At 34.1% G+C, this 24,045-nt stretch overlaps 1 protein-coding gene across 1 annotated transcript in view; it reads left to right on the top strand.

Moving 5' to 3' along the window:
* ABCB1 (ATP binding cassette subfamily B member 1) overlaps positions 1–24,045 on the top strand; it is a 50,145-nt gene that overhangs the window by 20,108 nt on the left and 5,992 nt on the right. Inside the window, exons 8-27 of the mRNA XM_008629889.2 lie at positions 898–1,089; positions 2,066–2,237; positions 3,375–3,499; positions 4,198–4,369; positions 5,983–6,096; positions 6,409–6,519; positions 7,588–7,713; positions 7,907–8,110; positions 8,475–8,645; positions 10,511–10,672; positions 12,215–12,397; positions 13,202–13,348; positions 13,675–13,779; positions 14,992–15,069; positions 16,467–16,550; positions 17,470–17,673; positions 19,533–19,633; positions 20,611–20,751; positions 21,889–22,045; positions 22,353–22,550. Coding sequence (XP_008628111.1) covers positions 898–1,089; positions 2,066–2,237; positions 3,375–3,499; positions 4,198–4,369; positions 5,983–6,096; positions 6,409–6,519; positions 7,588–7,713; positions 7,907–8,110; positions 8,475–8,645; positions 10,511–10,672; positions 12,215–12,397; positions 13,202–13,348; positions 13,675–13,779; positions 14,992–15,069; positions 16,467–16,550; positions 17,470–17,673; positions 19,533–19,633; positions 20,611–20,751; positions 21,889–22,045; positions 22,353–22,550 — 2,947 coding nt within the window. The remainder of the gene's footprint in view (positions 1–897; positions 1,090–2,065; positions 2,238–3,374; positions 3,500–4,197; positions 4,370–5,982; positions 6,097–6,408; positions 6,520–7,587; positions 7,714–7,906; positions 8,111–8,474; positions 8,646–10,510; positions 10,673–12,214; positions 12,398–13,201; positions 13,349–13,674; positions 13,780–14,991; positions 15,070–16,466; positions 16,551–17,469; positions 17,674–19,532; positions 19,634–20,610; positions 20,752–21,888; positions 22,046–22,352; positions 22,551–24,045) is intronic.

The raw sequence follows: 24,045 nt of genomic DNA, 5'->3' as shown, positions 1-24,045 counted from the left end.
AGTATGCATAACTTAGTAAAAGAGTAAAGGTCACAAGAGTTCAGAAAAGGTCATAAGAGTCACACTTTTCACTAATTGTTCACTTTTAGGTAGATGCATTATTCTTATAATTACAGGTAATATGCATCATAAAGTAATCATTGATTTCAGTTGTGTTTTACAAAAAGAATCCATTAAGTTACATCGTTTTGGTTCAGTTCTGTTGCAAGTTCAATTAGAACTGATTCTGATGTCAATTCTTCATCAAATCAAAATTGATTTGATTCTTTTTAAACAGTTTAAAGGTGTGAGTGAAATTTACTTCCAGTTTGAGAAATATAATGGTTGACACACTCCTGGTTTGGATTTGACATCACAGCATAGGGCTGAATTAATGTAGAAGTAAAATATCAGTTATGAATAAAAGAGCCAAAGAATTTTTGATCTAATGGCATTTGCTTGCAGTAGATGTACATATAATGATGCTGGATTCTCAAATCAAGAAATATTCACTGCATCCATTTATTTGTTTGTTTGTTTATGTTTTTATACAGACAGGCATGTTTATTATTTGTGTGTATAATATTGATATATGTGATTTGGTCTGTCTATGTGTGTTAAAAATGCTAGGGAGTTTTTGGACATGACACATTTAGGTGACAAGGGCATTGTATCTGAAATACAGTTCTAAAAGAATCTTAGGAGAAAATACATACTAAATTGAAAAAAAAAGGTTATTCTGACATTAAGTGCTATTCATGGAAAACTCAGCAAGTTTTACAGTGAGGTGTAGGTTTTAGTATAAGCATATAATCCCTAATTCAGGTCAAACAGAAAAAGTGAGCATCATGCTAAATTCAGACTAGCAAGGTAATGAAATCGATTTCAGAATATCTTGCTTTTTCCTTTTTCTTACAGATATGCATACTACTATTCTGGAATAGCAGCTGGTGTTCTTCTTGCTGCTTATGTGCAAACTTCATTTTGGACCTTAGCAGCAGGTCGGCAAATAAAAAAAATCAGAGAAAAATTTTTTCATGCAATTATGAGACAGGAAATTGGATGGTTTGATGTAAATGATGTGGGAGAACTTAACACTCGTCTTTTAGAGTAAGTACCCTATACCTTTCTCAATGTTATTTTATCTTGTTAAACATGCAGGACTTACAAATTTTTATTTTTAAATTAAATTATTTCACTGTGAAATGAAGTTTTCAAATTTTCTCATGGAGACTCTCAGGGACTGAATTTCTAATATTTCTGATACAGGACTGTGGTTTAAATGTTTTCCTTTCACTCATCAAGTTACATCCTATTTTCCTTCTTATGGGTTTTGCTATCAACACTCCCCATCAAAACTTAAATCTTACCCTACAAGATGGAAAAAGGAAAGTTCAGTAAATGCTGTTTAAATAAAGAATTTTTATTTTAATTGGTTTAGTTCTGAAAAAACAAACACACAAACAAACAAACAAAACCCCATAATGTTCAACAAAGCCCAGTTCAATACATATCTTTTAAACTTTTCATATGGGCTTCAGTGGGAAAAATAGCAACCTGTGGAAATTTCCAGGTAATATACAATTAATAGGAAAGTATTTTGTTAGGTTCCCCAGAACTCTGAGGATGATTAAAGCCCAGCCTATTGTATTACCCCCATGAAGAGAAATTAGTTAATTTCTGGGCACACTGAGGACTGATAAACGTGCTGACTCAGCCCAGCAGTGTGAACAGCTTTAACTGCATAATTTGCCTACATTAAAGCCTTTATCTTTAATTTCCAAATAGCCCACAAGTACCAAAAAGATCAAAAATTTGGAATTAAGAAAGTGATAGTAGTTTTGCACTACAGAAAGAATTTCAACTTTTTCAGACAAAAGCAGTTTTATAGCATTATAGTTTCACAAAAATATGAAAGTTTTCTTGGCCACACTATGTAGTGCTTTACCTTGAAGAAAACTGTTATTGGGAGAAATAATTAAATAATAAAGATTGTCTTCCACACAGATGCCCATGTAACAAAACTGGAAACCTTTCTTGTGCTTTCTACATTTTTCTTCCTCTCTGTATGTAATTTGTTTTTCAGTGATGTCTCCAAGATTAATGAAGGAATAGGTGACAAGATGGGATTGCTTGTTCAATCACTAACAACATTTGTGGTAGGATTTATTGTTGGTCTCATAAGAGGATGGAAGTTAACCCTTGTAATACTCGCAGTTAGTCCTGTCCTGGGACTTTCAGCAGCCCTCTGGGCAAAGGTAGGTTAACATATGTACAGTGTCAGGTTTTATATTAATGACAGATAATGAAATTCTTAGTGAAGATAATGAAATTACACATAATGTAATTCTTCATGTTAGAATGTGTTGCTTAGAGCAGTTATAGCTTTAGATAACACTTATGTACATAAACTCTTTGATGAACTATCAGTATGCTCACATTCAAGGCCAGGTCAGATGGAGCTCTGAGCAACCTGGTCTAGTGGAAGGTGTCCCTGCCCATGGCAGAGCAGCTGGAACGAGGTATCTTTAAGGTCCCATCCAAGGTCATTTTATAATTCAATGATTCTATATAGTTTGAACATCGTAATTCCCATAGATTGGACAGACTTGTTTGATTTAAAGCTGTTTCTGCTAGTATAGCACATACAGAGAAGGAAGCAAGACGTATGTGTAGAATCTACACCTGTAATTGTTTAACTACATTCATATAAGTACTTTTTTTCTTGAAAGGAATAATTGCACCTCCTGGAAAATAAGAGAATAAATTAGAAAAAACCTTTGTCTCAGACACAGAGATTTTTTCTTAGCTGTTAACAGCTTTGCTAAGAAATTCTATACAGATCTAGATGAGAGAAGGACCAAATTACCAAGGGATTAGAGTGACTTATCTTTGTAGTTTGAAAGTCTTCAGATTTTTATGGTGTTTCATTTCCCTTATGTTTCAAAGATCATGAAAGCTTTCTCTGTCTTGAGTGAGTATATTGCAGAAAAGGCAGGATTAGAGACGTGTGTGCCATGTATGTCTACTGGCTGAGTCTTCATAGACTGTGGCCATGTCTTCACAGACTCAGATATAGGGCCCTCTGGCTAAGGTAGCCAGAGGGTAGAATGAGCTAAGGAGATCTGCCTGGGGAGAACCATACCAGCTCACTATGAGTAGTCATTTTATCTCTTGCACTGGGTGAAAGCAGAGCAAATAATCCAGCATCTAGTTGTTTACAATGCGTAATGTGGAATTATTATATTGACTTCACAGTACACTCAGGAATTGGATATTGGACATTGGGCACCCATGCCTAATAATAAAAAGAAACTAACTGTGATAAAAGCCCTTGTGAAGTGCTTGAACTTATTTCTGGTTTTCCTACTTCAAAATATTTGATTCTGTATTAGGTTCTCTCTGCTTTCACTGACAAAGAACAAGCTGCATATGCAAAAGCAGGTGCTGTTGCAGAAGAAGTTCTGGCAGCAATCCGTACTGTAATAGCTTTTGGAGGACAGGAAAAAGAAATTAAAAGGTAAGAGCAATATTTGCTTTCATCAGCGGATTTTAAAATAGTTCAAATTGTTTCAAATTTTCTTGTGTGTTTTCTGTTGGAAGTCATGCGCTTTCTGCATTTTTAGATAACGAGAGATTGTCTGTTAGGGGCTGTTACGAGGTTTGCTACACGTAGAAAGACAGTTTTTTTCTAGACTCCATATATTGTCTCTGCATTAAAAGGTATTCATATCACTTCAAGCATCACACAATGAGAGCTTTAGACAAAAGAAGGCCCTACTCCTGGAAGAGATGATGATATCCTTGGTAATCTGATTACTCAGGAGTTGTGAAGGTGCTAAAGAACAATATCTCTATTTCCACTAGACTGTAAAATATAGATCTTGTGATATATTTTAACCTTTTATCTTGAGCGGTTCACAATGAAAGTTCACTGACCTGCAGGTTATTTAAGGAACTTAAATGCCAGTCCCTGACATGCAATGCCCTTTTATTTCTATATACCGGGTTGACTAATGTTGGTCTTTTTAGGGGTTACCTTAGAAACTCCGTGTCTGACTGCCAGGCTTACCTTTGTACAGTCTTAGGGTTAGATATTTTATGTATCTAACTGCTGTACTTTGTGAACCTTCTGTTTCTAATTCATCCACAGAGGTTTTGGTGCTGTATGCTGTGGTATAAGTGTGAGTCTATTTTGAACTTCTATCTTTCTTCCAGATACCATAAAAATTTAGAAGATGCTAAACGGATTGGAATAAGAAAGGCTATTACAGCTAATATTTCTATGGGTGCTGCTTTCTTACTGATATATGCATCATATGCACTGGCATTCTGGTATGGAACTACTTTGATCTTAACTGAGGATTACACTATTGGCAAAGTTCTTACAGTAAGTATTAATGAGTAAATTCTCAGTAACAGTGAGAAATAATAAAGAACAAACAATAAAGTGTCTAATGGGAACTTATTTGACTTTAATGAGAATTATGTCTAAAAACTGGCAAAGTAGCATCCCTTCTTAACAAAAAGATTCTCACCACAAAAGCCTACATGTTGCTTCTATAGGATCTCAAAATCTAAATGAACCCAAATAAAACATACATTATTTTCAACTATCCCTATATCTTTTCTGATTTTCATAAGATTGGACTGATACAGAAACAGTTCAATCAAAAACTGAAGTACAATACCCTTTCTAGTTGCTATTTGCTTTCAGAGGGCTGGATATATTTTCAGGATGCAGAAACAAATACCTTTTTTTTAGCTGTTGTGTGGTCTCAGTAGATAATTTTCTTAAAGTTTTTCTTATGTTTTGCACCATGAGAGCTTGGAATCACTTCTCAGTATTTTTAGAAATTGAGGGGGATAAAAATATACTTGTGACTAGGAAATATGTCACCATCTAACTGAAGGAAGAAAACCATAACACTTAAGTCATAACTTAAGTTCTTCTCTTGATGTGGAAACCATTCTAATTTTGTATGAAATATGAAATAAACAGGGTAAGAAGAATAACTTTGTTAACCATGATGAAACACAGCCAGGTGACCATATGCATATATTTAAATATATTTTAAACTACCAGTTTTGTTTATGAACCACTGAAGTTTGTGAAAATTGTCTCTGATAAGTGGTTTTGGCTCTTTTGAACCTTTTGTACAGGTTGGCATATGGAACCTCTCAGTGAAGTTCATGACCTTGTGTGTAATTTATTCTGTTCAAAGTATTTGCAAACTCTGTTGCAAATTGTCTATGTTGTAGTTCACCGAACGATGTTTTTGTAACATGGATGATGCATCATCATGTGTAAAATCTGTGAATAACCCCTGTTCAGGATGATGGGTGTGACAGACTTTGCTCTGACTACTATGGCTGTTATCATCTCTGAGCAGTGTGGTTTAATTGCTTTTGTTTTGATACTAACTGAAAGCAATAAACTGTGCTAATCTGAGAAAATTGTTAATTTTTTTCTTTTATCTTTTTCTGCTTTTCTTGTTTGCTTGTACTCTCATTGAAGCAGAACGATCCTTTTTTACTTTGTGATGGAGAACTTGGGTTTCTATGCTTCTGTTTCACTGTCACTTTGAAAGCAGAATGATAGTGTTTTGCATATCTGTCGTTCTGTTGAAAGATGTGTAATAAACTTTCTGGTCTTTGGCCAAAGAATGATTAGTACAATAAATCCTGAGACACCAAGTGCAATTCTAAATTTTTTGTCATAGATTTTACAAGTCTGAGTCACTTTTTCACTTTTTTTCAATAAGTTTGCAAAATTAATGTTGTACAGTAGCTCAGTTCTCAGCTGAACCTTAAAAAGCCCTTTTCTTAATGTTTTTCTCTGTTTAGGAGAGACCTTTTCAGTTTTGCTTTAATCTTAGAGTCTTTAAACTTCCATTAACAGACATGGAACCTCGTTACCCAAAAATACCTAATGTAAATAAATAAATATAAGTTTCTGCTTAAATAAGAGTGAATATATACCTCTGTAAACGTTTCTTTCAGGTCTTTTTCTCTATATTGATTGGAGCTTTCAGCATTGGACAGACTGCTCCAAGCATAGAGGCATTTGCTAGTGCAAGAGGAGCTGCCTATACAGTCTTTAATATAATAGACAATGTGAGTATCTTTGCCCTCACTATCATTACAAAACTTCTTCCGAAGGTAAGAGATCCTTCTTTTTAAAGACAGGAACTAAATACACACAAAAGCTAAATGGAGAAATTATAAAAAGTATTCTTAAATGAGCATATCATCAATGTAGTAAGTGAGGGAGCAAAACATTACGCAATTTAGATCTTTCAGAATCTCACCTAAATTACTTAAAAAACACATTTAATATTTCTGTAGAATAATAGTGCTCTCAATAACTTCTTTATGAAAAAAATGTTGGGGGTTTTTTGTTGTTTTTTTGTATTTTATTTTGTACAGGAACCTCAAATTGACAGCTATTCAGAGACAGGTTACAAACCAGACCACATAAAAGGGAACTTAGAATTCAAAAATGTTTACTTCAATTATCCATCCAGACCAGATGTTGAGGTACTGTAAATGAAACTTTATATATATATGTATTACAGCTGAATATGTGGATCATGTGTTGGAAAAAAAATCATTTAAAAAATCACATAAGTTTTGTTGAAAATGGAACAATTTCAGGTTGATTCTCTAATGTGTATAAAACTACCTTGTCATCACAGTGATTTTAGCTGGATATATTTCCACCTTCGCTAAACATATTAAGTTTCCTGAATAATTTTTTTGTCTAAAACTTTAATAAGTGTGGCTATGCAAAAAACCATAAATAGGTATTTCTATCACAATCTAAATTTGCAATCCTAACTCAAGTGTTTGTGTATAGTAATAATAATGAGATAGTGAGTTTTAAAATAATTGCAATGCAGCTCTGTTATGACTGTGTCAGAACCAGTTAAAGAAAGCAGATCCAGCAACGACTTGCTGTATATGGAATAGAGATCAGAATCTGTATTTGTCCTGACAGAGAATAAGTTTCCTTTTTAAAGCACTGTCATATATTCAGAGTCTTAATGCAGTGACAATAGATAACGTATGAATGATTCCTGAAAATATTTCTGTGGACAGTGTCTTTGCACTATGTAACTATTTCATTCCTTACCTTGAAGGAAAATCACTGACCTTGATAAAGTGATCTTTCTTACTTTTGATAGGCAGAAAGGAAATACACTCAGCTTTTAACTATGACTTTTACATAGCTTCCCTGTAGTTTCCATGGTGCATTAAAGAAAAAGGTGAGGCAACATAATACAGAAATATTGCATCATACTGTTTGTATATTATGTTTTAGTTATGGGTAGTAGTAGTATTATTTTGTCATATGAACTGGTTCATGAGACAGGTAACTGTGAAGTGTGTTGTATAATACTTTGATACTGAACCAACTGTGATGTAATTATAAGGAAAATTAAGCTGAAGTCATCAGTTATCCAAAATTTAAACCGACATGTTTACAAATTTTATTTTTACCAGATTGTGCTAGAAATATGAAGGTTATTTTATTGCAGTCTTTCAAATTTTCCTTGACATTTCTAAACACTGTTATGTTTTTGACCAACCTTCTTATATGGACAGATTCTGAAGGGCTTGAATCTCAAGATTAATTCTGGCCAGACAGTGGCCCTGGTTGGTGGCAGTGGCTGCGGGAAAAGTACAACTGTTCAGCTCATCCAGAGATTTTATGATCCCAAGGAAGGCACGGTAAGATACCTCAAGTGAGATGACTTCTCTGCGTGTCACACTTGTTGAAAGCCTAGTTCTGACCTCACTGCCCTTGTCAATGTTCCAATGACATGGTAAAGTCTCCTCTAAAATGGCACATGCCAGAATGGAGAGAGATGTTCCTTCATCAAAACACTTAGTAAACAGTTTTTGTCTGCTCTCTTTTGTTTAGGTTACAATTGATGGGCACGATATTAAGACCTTAAACGTAAGGTATCTGCGGGAGGTTATTGGTGTGGTGAATCAGGAGCCCGTGCTCTTTGCCACTACTATTGCAGAAAATATTCGTTATGGCCGTGAGGATGTCACCATGGAAGAGATTGAAAAAGCCACCAAGGAAGCGAATGCTTATGACTTCATCATGAAGCTACCCAATGTAAGCAGATCAGCTCTCCTGCTTTTTTTTTCTAAACCTTCTTGTGTCAAATAGTTCCTCAGAAGGAATGCTTGTTAAGAGAGGAAGCTATCCCTGGACCTGTGAATATGCAGAGCTATGCAGAGCTTCCTCATAACTTTTGAGAATAATATTAATTTTTTATCTTCAGGAAATGATTTTTCAGTCATTTGAAGAACTACTAGATTTCCAGGAACACAAATGATTAGTCAGGTTTATCCAAGTAGGTGTTTATTCCTGTAGGGGAAGGAGAAGATGTTACTGGCACTACTGGCATTACTGACATCTTTCTTTAGTGGAAAGACTGTGCCACCGAGTGTTTTCAATACATGTGTTTGTCTTGTAGAAGTTTGAAACTGTGGTTGGAGAAAGAGGGGCACAGCTGAGTGGAGGCCAGAAGCAAAGAATAGCAATTGCCCGAGCTCTGGTTCGCAATCCCAAAATTCTTCTGCTTGATGAGGCAACATCAGCTTTGGATACTGAGAGTGAATCAGTTGTGCAGGCAGCACTGGACAAGGTTAGTAGTATTTTAAAATGAAGCATGTAAGCAGGAGCCTAATATTTACTTATTTCCTGAACTTTTGTTGAAAAGAGAGACCTATAAAAATACAAAACATAAACTTTGATTTGGCAAATATTCTTTGTACAGAGAATTTTTGAGTTCCTACAGGTATTACAAAGAGAAACCTTATTTCCAATTAGAAGATGGAGTCATATTTTCTGCATTATTAAGCTTAAATCAATATTTTCATGGTGTAAATACCATGCTCTTCCATCATCTGTCTTACTGCCACTCATATTGTTGTCAGTCCTTGTTGGGCTTCATGAGGTTCCCCTGGGTCCACTCCTCAGGCCTGTCAGAGACCTTCTGAATGTCGTCCCTTCCCTCAAGTGAATGAACTGCACTGCTCAGCTTGATGTCACCTGTAAACTTGCTGAGTATGCACTCAATCCCATTTATCTGTATCACTGATGAAGATTTTAAATAATATGAGTCCCAGTATGGACTGTTGAGGGTCATCACTGAAGATGAACTCCATCCAGGTTCCAACAGAATTCCACTGCTTGGGATCATTACTTTGATTATTTAAACTAAAATTTGCTTGATCACTTTAAAACAGCCTCATAATTAAAATGACAAGCTGTGGTGGTTGAAAAATTCAGTGTAATATGCTTATAAATATCCAAAGAAAGGTACTTAGTTGAAATACAATTCACATGAAATTGCAGAGGATTTTATTTTTATTGTAGTCGTTTGAGTTAGCAATGACTTAGAACTTAAAACACTTTTTTTTTCTAAAAGTGAGTGTAAAATATTTTCTAATGTTGCTGAGTATAAATTCGCCATGGATTTTAAGGTTCAAGTGGGCAACTATGGGCCTAAATATGAAAAATTCTAGCATTTAAAAAACTTTAGGGTTTGTAACATTCTACAATTTTATGTGTTGAGATTTTTGCTTAGATAGTTGTGACCAAATGACACTTTAGCATGCCATAAATCGAGTGTCTCCTGATGGGAGAGAATTTGCTGAAAGTCCTTGCAAGGTGCTTAAAAGATGAATCGAGACGTCTTCTGTAGTTTCAATGCTTCTAGATAGTTGTTTTTTAAGTCTTATCAGAGAAACTGAGCCACTAGTGTGACCCAGGTACAGCATGGAAGGAGGAAAAGTTGGAGTGAGAGCGAGAAAGACCAATTATCAAGATTTACACAGCCTTTTAAAGACATTTTGACCAATAGTTACTAAAAACGTACATTATTTTTACTTTCTTACCAATTATTCAGTAACACGACTAGGAACTGCAGAATTTTCTATCCAATCAATCCAAACTACTTTTACTGCAAAATATGGAGTGGTAGAAGAAGGAGAAGAAGGTCTAGAGAACAACAACAATCCTTCATTTTGATATTTTTTACTCTTACCTATTTACTACAAAGAGAAGCCTAAAACCTCTAAATTTTTCACCCTGTGACAATCTTACATAGTAGTCTATCACCTAATTCACACCACTGTATTTTCTAGTTGTTGTCTGACTGTTGGTAATTTTTTCCAAGGTTTGAAGCTAAACCAGTGTTGTCCAGGGGGGTAAGAACCCTTAAAAACAGGCAGAGAAATATTCTTGGCACTCTGGGTTCCTACAACCAAAGTTTGGTGTATTTATGTGCCACAGTGAAAGATGGTCTCTAATACTAAACTTTGAGCTTTAGATTATATTTCTGTTTTAAGGTACTAATTGAAATACATTTTTAAATTTTTTTTTGAAGGTTATATTTTTCTGCGAACCTTTTAAATGTTTCTTTTAGGTCCTACTCAACTCTGCTGTGAAGATGAACACTATTTACATTTACTTAGAAATACTCACATGAAATATTGCTGTTTTCAGGCAAGGGAAGGACGCACTACGGTTGTGGTAGCTCATCGACTGTCAACAGTCCGCAATGCAGATCTGATAGCTGTGTTCAATGGTGGAGTTATCACAGAGCAAGGGAATCATGCTAAATTGCTTGAGAGAAAGGGAATCTACCACAAACTTGTTAACATGCAGGTACTTTTTCTCTAGATGTTGCCTCATTTTCTTTTTTTTTTTGTGCATCCATAGTCATATCAGAAGTATGAGAAATTCTGCAGTATATTGTCTTCGCAGCAAAAACCCATGTGCTTTGAAAGGAGAGTAGCAATGTGAGAGAGACCACTAGTTTTGGTACAAGACTTGTTTAAACCCAGGATAGTACATTTTTAATCCTCTAAATATTTCAACTTAAAAGATTATTTTATGTTTTCCTTTTGTGCAGTTAATGTAGAACAGATGACTACAGTAGTTTGCTATTCCATTGCTTTTTCTTAGTCTGATAAAAGGTAAAATACAGTAGCTGACACTGGAGGAATAGAGCATGCATATTTTAAGGTGTTTAGGTATAATCCTTCGTACTGAATTTCTTTCTAAAGAAAAAAATGTGTAGGAATAGAAGAAAAAGAAAAATAATCCAGCTATTCCGACAGCAAAAATATGTTTTTAACTTACACAGACAGAGAAAAAGAGATTGCAAATTATAATAAATTTCAGAAATGTATTAGTTATTAAATGAAAACCAAAATACTTTGATAAGTGCATCCCAATGTCCCAGGTGACCATTAGGTTATAGCAGATTTTCATTCTAACTTTGTTTGACTGCATAACCACTATGTCCATTAAAGAAACGGAAACTGCCATCTCAGTAAGTCAGACTGAAGAGGTTAACCAGACCAATTAAAATATTTCTTCATATGAGAAGAATATGAGAATACATTTGGTTACCTTCGATTCAAAGTTACTTTGTATCTGAACAAATGTGATAATGGGAAAAATGAGGAAATACAAAATTTAGAAAAGAAAATTTAAAAACAATGAAAAATGAAAATAAAAAATGGAAGGCAAGTAAAGAAGATATTTTTATTAGTAGTGCAAAAAGCAGTAAAAAAAAATTCCTGGAAAAAAAGAAACACAAATTGAAGGCAACTTTGAATCCAGTTTCTATCAAATACCTCAGGAGTGGGTAGACATTTATTTATTCTGTCAAAGAGACTAGCAAAAGTACCACCATGGGTAAGGCTCTTTTCCAGGCTGCTCTAATTTTTCAGTCAAAATCTCTTTTTGACTCAGTTTTGTGCTGAACTTCCTTATTCCATTTAAAGTCAAGAATTGTTAAGTGTGTTCTGCTGTAAAGGCAGTAATGTTTTATCACTTCATGAATAAACTGTATATCCCTCAAGAACTCATTCTAAAAGAACCCAAGAAGAGTGCAAAGGGTTTACCCTCAATTTAAAACTTTTTTAGTTTAATTCATTAAAAAAGAGCAGCTACTGTCAGTCCCACATCCTCCACTTACTATAAGAATTTTCACGAGAGGTGCAAAACTCATATATGAATAAAGATCTGAATATAGAGCTCTATTAAATATTATACAGATTTTCATATCTCCTTAAAGCATTATATGTTGTTTCCTCTGTATCTCTTTCAACTGAAACAAAGTTACTTTTACTTTGATTACCTCATCATTTTGAAGTAATATATGCGTATGTAATAGCATCACGTTCTTCCCACTTTTAGGCAATAGAAGCTGAAGTTCCACCATCAGAAGATGATGAGAATGCACATAGTGCCAAAAACAGTGGATCTGAACCAGAATTTGAAGAATCCTTAACAACAGGATTGAGAAGACGATCAACTCGGAGAAGCATGAAAAAGCCAGGAGAGCAAAATAATGGTCCTGATGAGGAAAAAACTTCACCTGTAAGTATCTCTGCAGAGCTGTTAGTGAACTTGATTCCTTTAAACAAAGCGCGTTAAATTCATTCTCCTGCTCAAGAAAGGTATGAGGAGAAGGAGACATTTCATAGGGATGAAGAAAACATGAGAATTTTTAAATTCTGAATAGCCTTTGACTGATAATATTCAGAACTTGCTTTTTTATTCTCAACATAAATGATAATACAAATAAAATGCTAATTTAAAAATCTATAACAAAGATGATGAGTTTATTGTTGAAAATAAATTTCCTTTAAAAGAAACATACTTACATATTTACATACCATACCAGTTTAGTCTATACAGTTTAAACATTCATTTTTGGATAAGAAACAGAGTATTTGGCCCAACATAACAACTCTTACAACAAAACTTGCAAAAAAACCCCCCAAAAATACGATTGCATTCATATTTACAGGAATTAGTTTGATGTTATAAATTTCTTAATGAACATTTATTTGAATTAATCAAGCCATGGATTACACACAGCAATATGCGCAGAATGAGTAGTTCAGTCATCAATGACCAATATCAAAGTATTCACCAACAAAAATTATATTGATAGACTAATATAAAATGACAAGAGTATAAATATAGTGCACAACTCTTCCTTCCTTGTGTTAGAATAATTTTTAAAATGTACAATCATTTATTCATGTTATTAAAAACTATAATTTTTGCTTCCCCTGAATAGATTCTGGGAATAGGAAATTGATTATTAATCTCTCATTTTCTTAATATTTCTCCAAATACATTCCTGTTTGTCCTAACATAATTCATGTTTTTAAGGCTGAAGAACTACGCCCAGCTTCATTTCTGAAAATTATGAAGCTGAACAAAACTGAATGGCCATACTTTGTAGCTGGAACCTTGTGTGCAATTATCAATGGAGGTTTACAACCTGCATTTGCAGTCATATTTTCCAAAATTATAGGGGTAAGTTGGAATAAAGTATGCAAAAAACTGTAAGCCCACAAAATTTATTTCTAATAAAATTAGGTTTAAAACAATCACTGCATAATGAAGCTGAAGAGTGGATGAAGCACTCTTGCAAAAATCCGAAAAGTTGTATGAAATTTACAAAATCCTAAAAATCTTGCTACAACCTGAAATATGCCTGTTATACTTTAAATATTATGTAACATACGCTCAAATTTTATATGAATGCAATTGACTACCAAAAATAGTTATTGAGAAACCTGAGAGTATTTCCGATTGTTAGTTAATTTTTTTAAAATGTTGTGTCCAATTTTATTTTATAGATTTTTTCAGAAACTGACAAGGACATCTTAAGAGAAAAGAGCAACTTATATTCACTGCTATTTTTAGTAATTGGAATCATTTCCTTTTTTACTTTTTTTTTTCAGGTACGTTTTATTAACTTAACATAATTACAATTGTTATTCATGTTTTAGAAACCAGACCTGAAATATACTAAAAATTTGCATCTTTATAATACATGCCTCCAACTCAAACCAGAAACTGTAGTTACGGTTCTAGATGTGTCTTGTGCTGAAACTTTTTTGACTTAGAGCTTCTTGTGTGTAAGAGGCTTTCGAACCTATTCAGACCTCTTAATTTCAGAACTTCCTCTCTTGTTCATCAGTCAAACAGTTCTCAGCAATGAAACTCTGAATTTTCTTGCTCTTTTCCTATTGCCAAGTAACAGGCCACCCCTCCAGCCTTTACATTCTACCACCCCTTCTCACCCTCAAGCCTTCCTATTTGAATCTGTTAGTAATTGAAAATCTATCAATCTCCTGCCTTAGTTCTCCATTTTTTTACTTCCCTAGCCCTTTCCTCATCCAAAGGAATGTCCCATATTGTTCCTATGGGAGTCCCCAAAGGCTCCCAGGCCCAGTTTGTCAGGTAACACTCATCATGCTGATATTCTTAAAAAGAAAAAAATATGGTAATCATATTAAAGTTGTCATATTTTGTCTGCTTTATAATTTCTGAACATGTTGGTATAATTTTATCTGTTAAATGAGCCTAAGAGTGAAATAATAATGTGCGCTTGGGACAGCAGCATAAACAGTCTCTTGCAGAAACCTGCTGGTTTGTTTATGGATTTGTCTTGTTGCACAAGCGAAAAAGGCCTTGAGTACAGAAGGCTGAGTAGTACAGGGCTGTGATAGGTTTGCTCAGTTTATAAATGTTCAGATAATGTTTTAAATTTGAGGGATGCATTTGACTTCAGTGAACCCAGGTTGCCTCACAAAGTCTTTAATCTAAAATTAAATGGCCTAAATGCTACTTGTTTAAATCTGACTTCGATTGACTCATGCAAATGAAGTCAAAGGGTTGATTAGAGACCTTCTTCTTAAAGCATGCTGGTGAAGCAGTGCTGGGAAATATTGCTATGCTCCCTAAATTTTTTCAAAAATAATATTTTAATGTCTGTACTGTGAACCTATGTGAACCTAGAATTTATGTATATTAAGCCTGTTGTTACATTTGCTTTGTGAAACAGGACTGCAATATTTTGTGCTTTGACAATGTAGAGGCAATTTATGTAAAATATTTATTGAATAAACACAAACAGTGTAATACTAGGCATTGTACTTTTTCTCAAACAGGGTTTCACATTTGGCAAAGCTGGAGAAATTCTTACAATGAGGCTTCGATTCATGGCATTTAAAGCAATGCTTAGGCAGGTAAAGATAATAAATAATTTGATTTCCAGGGTTTTAAAAATAATTTACTGTATTGGTATAAAATAACTGTATTCTACATCAGTCTATCATACAGAGAAGATTGTTTAAATCAGACTAGAAACCAATTTGATTAGTTACATGTGGTTATGCAGAGTATCCTTAAAGGGAGAGTCTTAAATCAATACAAGTGCTTTTCATGTACTCCTTGCAAAGACTTAGTTTTACAGCCAAGTTACAAGGGCCTGACAAGTTGATGTGCACCAGCAGTATCCCATTATCTATTCATTTGCCTGCTTTGCTTTCTTGGTGCCCTTTTTCCCCTAAAGAAATGCAACACAACTTACACTGTAACTCTTACTTCAAATGTCTGATGTAAATTGTGATGTGTACAGATGTGTTTTTTTAATTTATTGGAAATCTCTGTCCAAGAGCCCCCAAATCTATAATTGCTGTTTGTTAATGCAATAATAAGGTTGTATATTTGAAAAGTAAAACCACTTTCAGAAAATTAAAATATAAATAGAACATAATGTTGTAAAGTAATTCTAAAATTGCCTTAATTTTGTATGATTTCAGGATCAGTATTTTAGATTTTGAAATACACAGTACAATAGTTATGGGTTTTAAGTCTTGCACATAAGGCTACATGTAGACACAGAATTTGATTCATGTGAACATGACTGTTTTCAATGTGACAGGAAACTGTTGTAGTCTGAAAAATTACAATTTATACATCAGCCATACTGAAAATCTAATGAAAAGGCAATCTTAAAATTGAGTCTTGAGGTCACAAATGCCTGTAATACATCACCAGGACTTCATTCGATGTATATTACACATGAAAGTTTAAATCAGATATTTGGTCACATGGTGAATAAATCATAAACTGTGTACCTGATCCCAACAACTAACTTTGATCAGATTGACCAGTTTGGTTTTTCGTTTGGTTGAGGGGTTTTGTTATTTTGTTTGTTGGTGTCTCTCTTCCAAATAAGCCTCTTCAATATGGGAAGAAACAAAGCAATGAATGTTTTGTTTTTAACCTGAAAATGCTTTACACTTAACCCCTCCCCAAACAGCTTTGCAACCATGAGGGAGTGTGACTGAAGAGCCCTCTCCTCCAAGGAGATTCAGTGAGGGAGCAGCAGTGAGAGAGAGTAAATTTTGCTTTGGGGAATCTCTCAGCTGCTCTCCTTCCTTCTCAGCAGTGATAATGAGTACATTGGAGGATTCACAAGATTACACTTTTTTCTAAAAATATTCAATGTGCAATGACGGAATTAAACTTACTTAAATATGCAGAACTGAGGCACTGCCACATACCAGATTTACTTTATTTGAAATGTTTATTTGAAATGTCCAAACACTGGTCTTAAAAATAATGTTTCTTTTTATAGGATATGGGCTGGTTTGATAATCCTAAAAATAGCACTGGAGCATTAACCACAAGACTTGCTAATGATGCCTCTCAAGTGAAAGGAGTAAGGAAAATTTTGGTTTGGAATTTTTCATATTTGGTTTAGCATATAGCGAAGTTGCAGCTTGGGTTTGACTGGTTGGGTAACAGTCGATTTTGACAACTAAAATTTCCTATAAAACAATAGCTGGTAGAGAATGCACTGATGCACTTTATGACAAGTTTACTATTGTGCTGTATTGTGGTCTTCCTTACTGAACAAATTTATTGGGAATCTCTTATTTAAGAAGTCTTTTTAAAGAGGTCTTATTCACCTAAAGACATGCAATGAAATCTATTCAGTGTAGGATCTCCTGCTATTTTTTTGATTGTTTTGATTTCTTATTAAAAAAAAAAGAACTGTGAGCAATAGACTTCCTTTTCTCTGTTACTTTTTGGAGATTCTTTAAAAGTAAATTGTGTACTTTCAGGGGTCTGTAATATCATGCTAAAGTACACTGAATGTAATTATTTGTGTATGCTTAAGTGAATTCTTACTGCTATATGAAGTTATGTGCTGGTTTTTTTGAACTGTAGAGTTCTGAAGTATCTTTGGCTTTATTTCCATAGGAAAAGTTAAATGTTTAATTTTCTTCTTCATTGGGCTCTATGTGATGACTTGTAAAGCTAGCTCTATGATCTACAAAATATGACAGATTTTTAATGTTTAGATGTAAATATGAGTATGTTTGTTCAGTTTCAAGAGCAGAATTTAGAAATTGCAGAGTAAACTTAACTAATCAGAATATGGGGAAAGAAGAAATAAATATTATCTAGATAATTTTTTACAAAAGCATTTAAGAAACTCTCATTTTGAAAAATAGCAAAACTGAGTTAAGATTTTCTAAGCAGTGTTTTGAGAATCAGGAATTTTGTGGGTTAAAATGCTTTCCTTATTTAAAATGCAGTTATGTTAGTAATAGATGCCTTTTTTCTTTCTCCAGGCAACTGGTGTCAGACTAGCATTAATTGCCCAAAACATAGCCAACCTGGGGACTGGAATTATTATATCATTAGTTTATGGCTGGCAGCTGACCCTGCTACTTTTAGCTGTTGTGCCCATCATTGCAGTGGCAGGAATGATTGAAATGAAAATGTTGGCTGGGCATGCTAAGAAAGATAAACAAGAGCTGGAAGCTGCAGGAAAGGTGGGTCTAGAGAAATTAATCTACTTCTGTATAATGTATACGGTCATATTTACCAAAGCACTGTTAATGGATGTATTACTCCAAACACAGAACATTTCACAATATGTAAGTTCCAAAGACAGCCAGTTACACTAGTAGACCTACAGAGCATCACACCTCTTCAATAAAAATCAAAGACTTATGTTATTAAGCTATTAATATTTTTGTAGTTGATAAATCTCAGAATGTGCTAAACACTATTCAGGCATATTCTCTTCTCATTCCTTTTCTATTCATCTTTGTTTTCCTTATTTTGGAACCATCTCCATTTTGACTTTTTTTTTTTTTTGGTCAACCCTCTTTGGCATGTCGTCTCTCTTATTACACTGCTCTTTTTTTCTCTTCCCTCCTTCATCTTATTAATGTTTGTGGTGATAATATATATATCTCCACTGGTTTCTGTTTGCCATTCCTTTGTTTCTGGAGTGGAAGAGAGAGATGAAAACTGAAAAGCAAGAAGGCTAGACTTTTGTTTAACAAATTAAATGAAGACATTTAATGTCATTTCATTCCAAAAATCCTTTTGGGAACAATTATCTCATCACTTTCCAGATATTGCTTTCTTCAAGGTAAAACTTTTCTAAAATCTCTTCCTATGTCGTACTGTTTTTAAAAGCTGCTGAAAAGAAAATCATTTATCTAAGGACATGCAATTCTGTTCCATTCCTTTCAACTGGGTACATTTCTTCTGCTGCTCTCTAAGGGATGAACATATATTTCATGTTGGTTTTTTTTTAAAATGTGACAGAAAATAATTGACAATTCTTGGAATAGACACTAAAGACTTTATTAGTGCAGCATATTGTGAAGAATTAACACAGGTGTTCCAAATATCTATGATATTTTTTTTCAAAACCTAAAGAATATTTTCTTTTCATGGTAATGTGAGTTTCCCTTCTCAAGGCCACCTAAGAAAGCACTGGTCTACAGGCATTTTATTCAATTTTCATTTTTAAAAAATATTTTTTCAAATATTTTTTTTTTTTCAGTAAAAATAGTGTTCCACCTGGAAAATTTGTTTTCTGCAGAGAGTTGCTGAACTTAGGTTACTGAAAAAACTTACATTATGGTCTTTATTAAACTAATATTGCATGAAATGTATATTTTAACAAAATGCATTAAAGCCTTGAGGGTCTTTTCACAGAAGCATCAAGGTTGGAAGAGACCTTCAATATCATCAACCATCAAGCCAGCACCACCATAATCACCCCTAAACCACATCCCCAAGTGCCACATCCATCTCTTGAACATTTGCAGACTCCACCATCTCCCTGGGCAATCTATTTGAATGCCTGACCACCCTACCAGTGAATTTTTTTTAATATCTAATCGGAATCTCCCCTGGCCTTTTTGTGTATACAAATGACTCACGTCTAAAGAATCTGCAAGCTTAAAGAATGTATCAGAGCAAATATTTACTGCTGAGATCTAAGTTAGCACTTAGTTAGCACTAAGGCACCTAAGTAACCTGCACATTTTGATTTTAGCCCAAACTCAGTGGACTGGAAGTTGAATGCTAATATGCCATTTTTCTTGTTGAGTATTTTCTCCATAACTGTCATTGCTGTCAAATGGTTTTTCACTAGTTATTTGTTGAACATTAAAGAGGTCTTATCAGAAAATTCTGAGCATTGTAAGAAAATCTCATTGTCATAAAAAGAAAAATATAAAATGCTTATTTTTATATCAACAGTCTATGATTTAAATAACCAGTATAAAAATATAGAATTGTATTCCAACAGAATATTTTTATTAATTTAAAATAAGGAATTGCAACATAATCTTAGCTTTTGATTAAAACATTTGTTTTACTATTGCAGATTGCCACAGAAGCAATAGAAAATATTAGAACTGTTGTTAGCTTGACCCGAGAAAGAAAATTCGAGTCGATGTATGGAGAACATTTGATTGTACCATACAGGTATAATAAAAATAACTAAGCTAAAAAAATACCTGTAATAAATTGCAAACATTTACTTCAACAGAAATAGATTTTTTTGTAGAGTGTATGATTTAATGTATAATTTAATTATCTCAGAAATAATGTCAATATTTTGCATATTTTTATTGACAAATGCAACCATCACCAGTCAATATTTTTTATAATTTTATTTAATTAATTTTCTGTTATAATATTGGTATCTTCTATTACAGTGTCACTTGGTTTGGAAAAATCTTAGTTTTAAGTGAGCCTTCGAAGTCGTCTAATCTAAATTTCCACCTGAATTGTTTTGGATATTTAATTAAAACCTTTTTCATGTAAATTGAATATTCCATTAAGCCATTTTTTAAAGTGTTAGTAAGATTGAAAGCATTTGAATAATTACTCACTGGTTTGGGGCAGAAAATAAAGTAATATAAATCTGTCTGGACTAAATCAAAATTTAAAAGTCTTAAAGAAAACAACTAAAAAGATTCTGCCAATTAAAGTATTGTTTATTCCAGAATGGAATGTTTCCTTTTCAAACATCCATGAGACAAGTAAAGGAAATGAAAGTATATGTACACAGACATAATGGGAAAGAAGCAGGGGTGCCACTGACACATCTACCATAATAATTGAGTGGTTAGAGCACAGTGCAGGACATAAAAGATATTACTTAGCTTTTTTCTCAGGCTGCTGGGTTTTGCATTCATATCTCACAATTTGCTGAACAGTTCCTAACCATTCAGAGGGTTGACATTGATGGGGTTGCTCCAAGACTTTAATCTTTCTGTTGTTCTAGTATAAATAGGAACTTATTGCCCTATGAGAGAGAAGACGTGTTTTTATTTAATGTTTCAGTGTACGTAAACTTTCCATTCCTAAAAGTATCAATTGAAGTCAGTTGTTGCTTGCATACTAGGACTTCAGTATGATTGCACACTTTGATGAAAATATGCATTCTTTCTATACAGAAATTCTGTGAAGAAGGCACATATATTTGGTTTTTGTTTTGCCCTTTCACAAGCAATGATGTTCTTTACCTATGCTGGCTGTTTCCGGTTTGGTGCCTATCTAGTGGTAAATGACCACATGGAGTCTACAAGTGTATTTTTGTAAGTATCTCTTTTGCAATCTTTTTTCTGTCTGTCCAGAAAAATAATTTATAATTTAAGAGGTAATAGCTCAAGACAGGGCTATGGAAACAAGTATGAAAGACTGAGATCCTACCAGTGTGGATTATCAGTGACCTGAATACCCAAGAAGGTCAAACATACCAATTTTTTGTTGTCAACCTCATTAGAGATAGTTAACACAGCTGATTTTGACCAGAAGATATTGGAAAGTTTCTGCATTCCATGTGCTAGCTGAACATCTCTAGCCAGCTGAGTGATTTTCCAGTTAAATTTGAAAGGGGAGGTTTGAGCAAAAACTGTGAGCCCTTTTAGGCTGTTCAAATGCAGAATAAAACAGATCACTTTATGTAGCTCTGAAGAGAAAGGACAAAATTAATAGAAATGAATCTATTTTACTTTGCCTTAAAACAGGCTAAGAGGTGTCATATGTCAAATACCATTTCTTGGTGATGATTTTGTTTCTATAGTGTGTGGCAATAAGGAATAGCTGAAGACAACAGGTTCTTAAACTATTCTAATGTAGCCTGTAAAATTACATAAAATTCCATAAAATGATATAAAAATCACCGCAAACCAATAACAGCATAGTTTTCAACCTTTATTGGTATTGTAAACCCTGCAATTTATTTCCAGCAGAGATGTAGTAGAAAACTAAAACTTTACTGTCACCTTGTTACAGGCTTGAATTCTTATTTTCATTGGTGCCTTAAAAATTGATCACTGATTCCCAAAGATCATTGAACCGTAGAGAGGAAACCACAGTGATGATAGAACAGGATTAGAGTAACAATTTTGCCATCCATTGACCCCTTTCCTCATACCCCAGCTGAGAGTTAACATACTAACCAGAATTAACAATTAAAGAAATTACTGCTAATAAGGTATGAAAACACTGAACTTGGGTTGCAGGCATGTTTACCTTATGTCATTAAAAGAGGGTAAAAAGAAATTTCTGGAGCTAAATTAATAATTAAAGCAATAATAGTTGATCACTACTTCATTCTTACTAAATTTAGCCCTCTTTTTCTCTGAGTAAAAGAAAAAGTTGACTGCAGCCACATTTCCACTGTACTTTTCTTCATTGTCTGCTGATTTTTTTCCTGATTTCTCTTATAGAGTGTTTTCAGCTGTTGTATTTGGTGCAATGGCATTAGGACAAACCAGTTCTTTTGCTCCAGACTATGCCAAAGCCAAGATATCAGCAGCCCACTTGTTTCGGCTGTTTGAAAGAGTGCCCTCAATAGATAGTTACAGTGAGGAAGGAGACAAGCCTGTAAGTAAGCCATGTGTGATGGGTGATTATTTATTGGTAATATGGACAGCACCCTCCTCACTTTCTTCAGACTGATTCCTCCTCTCCTTCTGACTACATCCTTATCACAACACGTTCTTCACTAACTGAACACAACATGGACCAAGTTCTCTACTGTGAGTCCAGCTTTTGCACATAGAGCCAAAAGGGTATTTGTTTTGAAATTCTCTCTTGATTTCTGGGGGTGTGGGGATACTTCTGCAATTCTGTTTTAATCATCTGTGAAATCGTCTTAAAGATGTAACAGATGTAACTATTTTAATTATAGGAAACATTTGAGGGAAATATAACAATCAAAGATGTGGCATTTAACTACCCAAACCGACCAGAGGTCAAAATCCTTCAAGGTTTGAATCTGAAAGTAGAAAAGGGACAAACCCTGGCTCTTGTTGGTAGCAGTGGCTGTGGAAAGAGCACAGTTGTTCAGCTGCTTGAGAGATTTTATGATCCACTTGATGGAGAAATGGTAAGTATTTTTGCAAGAACATGTCAACAGGTTAAGTGAGGCTGTTCTTAATTGGTTTGATGTGATGTGATAAGTACAATAGATATTTCTAGTTTTATTTTTTAAGTATTTTAATGTTAAAGATCAGCAGTGACTTATTGGGTCTCCTTAATTAAATGAGATGTATATAAGTCCTGGTTTCCCACATTACAATGAATTAACAAAGATCTGTGTGATAAAAATATGCCTGATCCACAGTCTAATGATGGCTTTGAATTCAGGGCAAATTTCCTGAGGTTTTTATAATAAGAACAGTTTAAAAGCTGATAAACTTTCGACTTCTCTATATCTAGTATCGATTTCTGTACCGACTTCTGTATAATCTAGTAATAGAATTTGCCATCTATGTTCTTTCAAAAAAAACCAGTGAACATTGACAAAAGTATTTTTTTTCAAAATTTTTACTTGTTAGAAACTTTATGAGTATGAAATCTTTATGAGTATGTCTGCTTATCAAGTGATAGATTGTAAATACTTTCAGTCATTTTGGTTTAAAATATATGTAGGATTTCCTATACTAGTTATACAGCAACTTTACAATTTTTTTCACATAATGGTACTGTTAATTGCTTTTGCTCTTTGATGTAAATGTGCTCAGAGGTCTTGTCTGAAAAAGAACACACATTTTGGCCTGAATGAGGTGAGAATAAGAAGGATTTTAGTACTTGTCTCTGCAGAGATACTCACAGAAGATAAACCAATACTTAAATAAAGCCTAGATGCAATGGAAAAGATTTTTTTTTGAAGTTAAAAGTGCCCCAAAAGGTCCAGTGTAGCAAAATGATATGTGGAAAGAAGCAGCATAGGTGCCACAAAAGTGTGTTTAACAAAGTACAACTTCCTTACCAATGTTTTTGACCTTGTGTCCATAAATAACCAACAACAGTTTACTGAAGGGTAAAGCACAGAAACCATAGAAACCACAAAAGCGTTGGACTAATTCTCAAGCTGAGTTGCTCTGTGAACTGAGTGAAAGGGGTTTAACTTAAAGCAGTAACTGCCCAAACAGCTGCTCACAAAAGTTCCCTTATTTCAGTGGATTTTGAATCCACTTAAGGTTCATTATAACACCTTTTCCTTTGAAGAAAAAGTTATATTGGCTGACAATTGACTGTTCTAGCACAAACTGTGAAGTTAGATTAATCTCCTCCAATAGCCATGCTATGAAGGGGGCAATTCTTCAGCTAGACAGCTGATCACGTCACCCAACACAGAGCGTGAGCGCTGCACTGGGTCACTCCAGTGGAGATGTAACAGCCCTTTCAATGTCCTGGTATATTTGTGTCCAAGTTAAGGTGACTTATGTAATTATTAAACTGATACATAAAAGAAATAATTAAAAATTCTGTTTTCATTTATCTAATGGTAGCAATTCAGCAGGCAAATTTTGCAGAAGTATGAGAGAGTCGCCAATAAAGAAAACTGGGTGCAAATGACATCTTAAGGAACACGGAAG

Source organism: Corvus brachyrhynchos, unplaced genomic scaffold (genome assembly GCF_000691975.1).
Source record: "Corvus brachyrhynchos isolate BGI_N302 unplaced genomic scaffold, ASM69197v1 scaffold142, whole genome shotgun sequence".
Taxonomy (NCBI): Eukaryota; Metazoa; Chordata; class Aves; order Passeriformes; family Corvidae; genus Corvus; species Corvus brachyrhynchos.
Note: the sequence above shows the minus strand (reverse complement) of the source record. Positions and strands in the feature narration are given on the sequence as shown.